We start from the raw sequence: 7500 nt of genomic DNA, 5'->3' as shown, positions 1-7500 counted from the left end.
CTCCCCTTGTACATCTCATCACCTTACTTTTGCCCACATTTATCTTCAGCTTCCTTCTTTCACACACCTTCTCGAACTCTGTCACTAACTTCCTCAATGCCTCCTCTGATCCTGCTACAAGCGCAGTGTCGTCACCAAACAACAACTGGCTTATTTCCCACTTTTCTCCATTTTTCTTTAATCATCTCCAACCCCTGACCCACTACCCTTGCATTCACCTCTCGCACCACCCCATCCATGTATAGATTGAACAGCCAGGGCGACATACCACATCCCTGACGAAGTCCCACCTTCACCTCAAATCATTCACTCTCTCCACTTCTAATCCTAACACAAGCTCTACTACTCTCGTAAAAACTCTTGACTTCTCTTAACAGCTTTCCTCCTATTCCATATATATGCAGTACCTCCCACAGTGCCTTCCTGTCTACCCCGTCGTAAGCCTTTAACAGATCCATAAAAGCCCAAAAAACATCCTTACCTTTTCCTATAGCTTTCTCACATATCTATTTTACCACAAAAATCTGATCTACACAACCCCTACTTGTCCCAAACTCACACTGTTCCTCACCAATTACTCCCTCTGTTCCTCTCCTAATCCTCTCAATCAAGACCCTCCCATAAGCCTTCCCAACTACACTTAACAAGCTGCTCCCTCTCAAACTACTACATTCACACTTGTCCCCCTTTCCCTTGTAAAGCGGAACGATACAGGCACTCCTCCAGTCCTCCGGCACTCTACCCTCTCTTAAACAAACATTAGATAACCTCACTAGCCAGTCCACAATAACTGCACCTCCCTTCTTCAGACATTCTGCATGGCATCCATGCAACCCAGGTGCCTTACCTGCTCTCATCATCTTAACAGCTGCTTTCACTTCATCTTTCCCTATTTCTCCTCCACTTTTCTCACTCATCACTCTCATTTTCTTAGCGCTTCCCACTGCAACTACCTTTCCCTCCCTATCTTCCTTCACATTTAGCAACTCCCTAAAATACTCTGCCCACCTTCCTCTCACTGCCTTTTCTTCCATTATCATCTCTCCATCTGCACCTTTTACCTTTTCGTCTCTACTTGATTCGCCTCGTTTTCCTCTTTTAATTTCTTTCCAAAACATCTTTTTATTACTTTCAACATTTTCTGTCATACTCTTACCCCATTTCACATCTGCTCTCCTCTTTGCTTACTTTGTCTTATGCTTAACTTCCCTTCTCTTTACTTTGTACCTCTCATACGATTCCCTCGTCCTAATCTGTAGCCAATCTATGAAAGCCTGCTTCTTCTCTTCTACACCCTTCTTTGCTTCCTCATCCCACCACTCACTACCCTTCCTTCTATTTCCTCCCGCCCTCCTTGTTCCACACTTGTACCTTTCCCATTTTATTTTCATGTCTCATATATACCATGTGTAATTTTTTCTTTTGTATGCCCCTGAAGATGTGAAATATCACTTGTACCTTTCCCATTCTATTTTCATACCTCTTAATTTTTTTCTGTATTCCCCTGAAGATGTAAAATATCACGAAAGCGCTTGGGAATTAAAGTTTCTTTTCCGTCTTCTTTGTGGTTTTCAGCAATATATTGGATCATGTGGTTTTGTGATCTTTTTGTATATACATACATATATATATATATATATATATACATATATATATGTATGTATATATATTATATATATATACACATATATGTATATATTATATATGTATATATATATGAATATATATATATATATTATGTATATATATACATATATATATACACATACTGTATATATATGCATATATATATATATACATGTATATATATATATATATATATATATATATATATATATATATATATTCATATATATATCAACAGATACTGAATGGTCCCCAGAACACAGATATTCATCCTATCAACCACATTATCTTTTTTCCGTTTGTTGAGTATCGGCTAGGATTGAGTCCTCTGCCTGACAGCGTCTTAGTTTCCGAATATGCTTCCATCGAGCTACATACCACTGTTAGTCTCAGTTGTGTTTGTAAAGAATTAGAATGGAAAGAAGTTATTGTGTTGATAAGATGAATACACACACACACACACACACACACACACACATATATATATATATATGTATATATATATATATATCCATATATCCATATATACATATATATATATATGTATATAAACATATATACACATATATCATATATATATATGTATATATATATATATATACATATATATATCATATACATATATGTATATATATATATATATATATATATATGTATATATATATAAACGCGCGAACGCGAAATTCTACATACACATCTATATTTTCCTTGTTGATCTGCTTCTTTTCTTTTGTTGAAACAGATTTTTACTATGCATACGACAGGTAGAATATTACACCTCTGGTAAGAAGTGGGGGGAGGTGCAAAAATGGCAAAATTTACATGTCATTTGTCGACATTGCCAATGTGAAAGTTACTATTCAAAGTAATTTGTGAAGAGGAAATGAATCTTTCTCTCCACGATTGATAATGTCATTGGGTCCCAAGGAAATCGAAATGTGGACTAAGATTTTGCTTTGCCTTGGCACCACCCCTATCCCCACCCCCACCCCACCCTCTAACCCAGGACATCCCCCCTTGTGCACTACATTATCATCCAAGTGTTCTATCCAGTGGCATTTGATTTTTCATGAATCACTATTTGTCTATTTGATCTTTGAGAAGATCTAAAACAAAGTGCCATAGCCAGAACCAATTCCCAGTCAATTACAAGAACCCAAAACAAAAAATTTGCCACGAAGATATTATATCAATTCATGGATAGGGATGACGGGTGGTAAGGGACATGGAACTACCTAGTGCAGGCTTTATGGTCTCTGCACTCTCCTTCATTCTTATGTCCTTACCCCAAGAACCCTCACTGACTTACTTGCTACAAGCTGCCAGATGACGTTGAGCACAGACACGTTCATGAATTCGTCGAGTTCAGTGAGCCCTGCCCGAGTCTCGAAGATTTTAATCATCATCCGGGCCTCGAACTGTATGGCGTTTACCATCGAGGACCTCCCCATGCCTAGGCTATGAAGATGGCGCAGTGCAAAGCGGCGACCATTATGCCAAACTTCGCCGTTGCTGCCAACGATCCCTTTCAACGTAAAATGGCATGTCACAACAAATATATGTAGCCGTGACGTGTTGTATTGACTACTGCAAAAGTCAGAAACAAATACCATGATCCACAAGCGACAACTATTTGGTCAAATCGCGCCGTTGCTACCAACAATCCGTTTCAACGTGAAATGACGTCGCAATAACTACAGAAGATTGATGTGTTGTACTCAGAATTTAATGTATTTTCTTTTTGTACAGTCTAACAATACACATCACATAAGGTTCTTTTGCAACATATATATATATATATATATAAATATATATATATATATATATATATATAAATATATATATATATATATGGTAAAATGGAAATCACACAATTGGGAACAGAAACGTTGTTTCTTACCGGTTTCGCCTTCTGAGGCTTTTTCAGAGGTAATAATTCACAGAATGTAAATGCATTGGTATCTGTAGGGAAGTTGTTGTGGTCCATGAGGGATGCGGGAGTGAGAATCTGCATGTTTATTGGTCCGTTGATTATGTCGGGTCTGGAATAAAACCTGTTCCCAATCGTGTGATTTTCATTCTTACCACTCATGCACCTGTCATGATGCCACTATATATATATATAGATATATTTATATATATATATATATATATATATATATATATATATATATATTTATATATACAATATATAGTTATATATATATATATATATATATATATATATGTGTGTGTGTGTGTGTGTGTGTGTGTGTGTGTGTATACAGTATATATATATATATATATATATGTATATATATATATATACGTATATGTATATATATATACGTATATATATATATATATATATATATATATATATATATATATGTATGTATGTATGTATGTATGTATGTATGTATTTATTTACCTAGTTGTATCTTACGGGAAGGGGAGCTACGCTCGTGGTGTCCCGTCTTTGTATCTCGCAGTATCTAGTTTGCTCTTAAATCCATGTATGGTTTTTGCACACACTATTGTTTCGTTTAATTTGTTCCATATATCCACCACTCTGTGTGGAAAGCTGCTCTTTTTCAGGTCCCTTCTATAATTGTCCTTTCTGAGTTTATTTTCATGTCCTCTTGTCTCTTATTCCAATTTAGTAAGTCTTCTCTATCAAAGACTTTCATGCCTCTCATGATTCTATAGATGGTCAATAGGTCATCTCTTTCTCTTCTCTGTTCTAGAGTCGGTAATTCTAGCTTTCACAATCTCTCCTTATATGAAAGTGTTGGAGCTATCTTCGTAATTGCTCTTTGGATTCTTTCAATTTTCTTTATATTCATTTCACAAATTTTGGCTACTGTACTTGTAAGGGAGATAGGTCTGTAATTTGTTGGGTCTTCCTTGTTTCCCCCTTTATATATTGGTACTATATTGGCATTTTTCAGTCTTCTTTGAGTGAGCAGATTATTACCTTATATACTTTGTATATTAGTTCATCTTTACATTATTCTAGTATCCAGTTTGCAATCCCATCCAGGCCGTGCGATTTCCTGACATCAAGTTTTATTATCTGGTCCATTATTTCTTTTCTTGTTACAATTATTTCTTTCATGAGGGAGGGGGGGGTATCTCACTTCATTCTTTCATCCCAATGCTGTATATTTTCTCTAGTGAACACAAACTTGAAGTGTTTGTTCATTACTTCAGCCATTTCTATATTTTCTGTGTATTCTATATTCCCTTGGCGTAATTTTATTATTTCCTGTTTGGTTTTTAGTTTACTGTTTATATATCTATAGAATAATTTTGATTGATCCATACATTTTTCTATTATGTCTTTTCATATTTTCTTTTTTCCTCCCTGCGTATTTTTACATATTCATTCCTTTGATTGGTATATATTTGCCACTTTCCAGTTTTTTTCCGAGCTTTATCTCTTCTATCTTTCGCCCCACTGTACCTTCTGTTAAACCAGCACTTGATATACACATTTTCCTGTTTTTGTCTTGGTACATATTTATCCACTACTTCATTATAGATTTCTAAAATCATCCATTTCTCTTACGCTTGTGTCTCTTTATTGTAGAATTTTTCCCAATTCAGTTTTTTGAAAGAAGTTTCCAAGTTTTCCAAAGTCCGTTTTGTTATACATCAGTCTTTCTTTTCTGTATTTCTCGTTTTTTTCATATATATTTCCTCTTTTAGTTTAAACTCAAATAGTATGTAGTCACTCTTCCCAATTGGTGTCTTGTATTCAATATTATCCACAAGTTCAGTCTCTGATGTAAATATTAGATCTAGTCTCGACGGTTATTCTTTTTTTCTCTATCCGGCATTTTCTTTTACCCATCGTGTCATTGTATATAGTCAAGTAATATATATTCCCTAAAGGTCCTCTCCACCTTTCACAATCATCTCTTCCCAACGCATTTCTTTGCAGTTAAATTCTTCCATAAGTATTACGTTTCGTCTGTCCTTCAGCATTTTATCTAATGAATGCCTTGTGTTTTCTAACAGTTCAGAATAAAATGTGTGTGTGTATGTTTGTGTGTGTGTGCGTGTGTGTGTGTGTGTGCGTGTGTATGTGTTGTGTGGGTTGTGTGTGTGTGTGTGTGTGTGTGTGTGTGTGTGTGTGTGTGTGTGTGTGTGTGTGTGTGTGTGTGTGTGTGTGTGTGTGTGTGTGTGTGTGTGTGTGTGTGTGTGTGTGTACATGTATACATTTTTCTTTTCTTTTTCATGTCAGGGGCGTATACAGTCATGAACATGATTTTTCCCCACAGTATGGTTTTATCTGTGTAAACTCATTTTTAGGTGTTAAGTCACCGATACGTGATGTATTTTACATAAAGTACTTATGTCACGACAAAGCTATTTTTGTAAATAGTAATCCGTTATCTTATCAGTGTAGCTTTAATTACATAAAGAGAACCACTGATTGTAACACAATATCTACTAATCGTCATTGTGCGCTTGTGGAAAAAGTAATAAACAAAGGTTTTGACAAACTATTCACTCACCAGAATGAAATCGTCTGGGTGTTCCAGAGGAAATTTGTATATTAACCCTACACTGGACTTACAATTTGACACACCTATGATGGGATCTGAAACATGGTTGGAGCCTGTTAGTAGCCTTGCATAGACTATGCTTACCAACGCTTTAGAGCCAGAAGGGTTTGTAGTGTCTAGTGTAAAATTTCCACAGCCGTCTACTTTTCTCTCTCTCTCTCTCTCTCTCTCTCTCTCTCTCTCTCTCTCTCTCTCTCTCTCTCTCTCTCTCTCTCTCTCTCTCTCTCTCTCTCTCTCTCTCTCTCTCTCTCTCTCTCTCTCTCTCTCTCTCTCTCTCTCTCTCTCTCTCTCTCTCTCTCTCTCTCTCTCTCTTTTGTAGTGTATACACAAAAATAGTGGGTTAAACAATGATTAAGCACTACGTAACAACCTACCAGAGTTCTCTCCTTTACTTATCATGTTGAAGATGGACCAGCATGGCCTGTTTGTAAACTCCGCCTTCGCGCAAGCCTCCTTGCAAAGATCGAAGCGACACAAAAATACATTAATGGACGTCCCGATACGAATCCTGAAAGAAAGATGGGAAAAGGTCTTCGGTGGAAGAGAAAGAGAGGAGGGTGAGGGAGGGAAACGCGAGGTGGAGGGAGTCAGAGGAAAGAACAATGGTAGTCAGGATTATTCAGCAGAATTAACATGATATAAATATGGAGGAGGCTACAAGAAGTCATAAGGCCTGCATTAGTCAGTTCCATGCCCCATACAACCTGTCATCTCTATTCATAAAATTATTTAATATTCTCTTAAAACAATAGTTTCAGCAATCATTAACCTGTTGATAAACCACTTCTTGCTTATTTCCTTCTTTAACCTAAACATAAAAGATTTATTAAGAAACAAAGTACCCAAGAAGTTAGGGGGAGTTACTGAAATTTGTTTAGAAATAATTTGTACCAAAATATAATTTCGAAGTGTTATTCATTTTTCATCTAAAATCAGAATCAGGTGGTAATCATCTAATTGAAAGCTAGACATTCAGAAGTGGGATTATCTTTCTGCCTGGCACCTTGTAAGAAGAAGAAAAAAAAAAGATAATTTTTTCACTTTTTCGATTCCTTTGTTTCCTAATTCCTAGAGAATTTAAATTCGTACGTCTAGACATCTCTAGAACTATTCTATTCTATACGTGTCTACAATTTTTTTTTTTTTTCCTGCACGTAGGCTCCGCCAGCCATCAAGACATTTTTTGTGGCATTTTTACTTACATGAAGATGTCTCCATACTTCTTCCTTAGAGATTTGACTTTGCTCTCGCTCGGTATCGGGGGGAAAGCCACGTGACCCACCAGCGGAAGCCCCCAGAGACCTTGAACCAAATCAAGAAT

The 7500-nt window shown here is 36.3% G+C and overlaps 1 protein-coding gene across 2 annotated transcripts in view; it reads right to left on the bottom strand.

Annotated features, from left to right (window-relative positions):
* Positions 1–7500, bottom strand: part of LOC143038011 (cytochrome P450 2L1-like) — a 56767-nt gene that overhangs the window by 27289 nt on the left and 21978 nt on the right. For both annotated transcript variants that reach the window (XM_076206846.1, XM_076206856.1), the window contains 3 exons: positions 7382–7481; positions 6554–6687; positions 2936–3151 (listed from right to left, as the gene is read on the bottom strand). In XM_076206846.1, the coding sequence (XP_076062961.1) occupies positions 2936–3151; positions 6554–6687; positions 7382–7481 (450 nt within the window). The remainder of the gene's footprint in view (positions 1–2935; positions 3152–6553; positions 6688–7381; positions 7482–7500) is intronic.

The sequence above is a fragment of the Oratosquilla oratoria genome, chromosome 2, assembly GCF_046742065.1.
Source record: "Oratosquilla oratoria isolate Oo_2021 chromosome 2, ASM4674206v1, whole genome shotgun sequence".
Classification (NCBI taxonomy): Eukaryota; Metazoa; Arthropoda; class Malacostraca; order Stomatopoda; family Squillidae; genus Oratosquilla; species Oratosquilla oratoria.
Note: the sequence above shows the minus strand (reverse complement) of the source record. Positions and strands in the feature narration are given on the sequence as shown.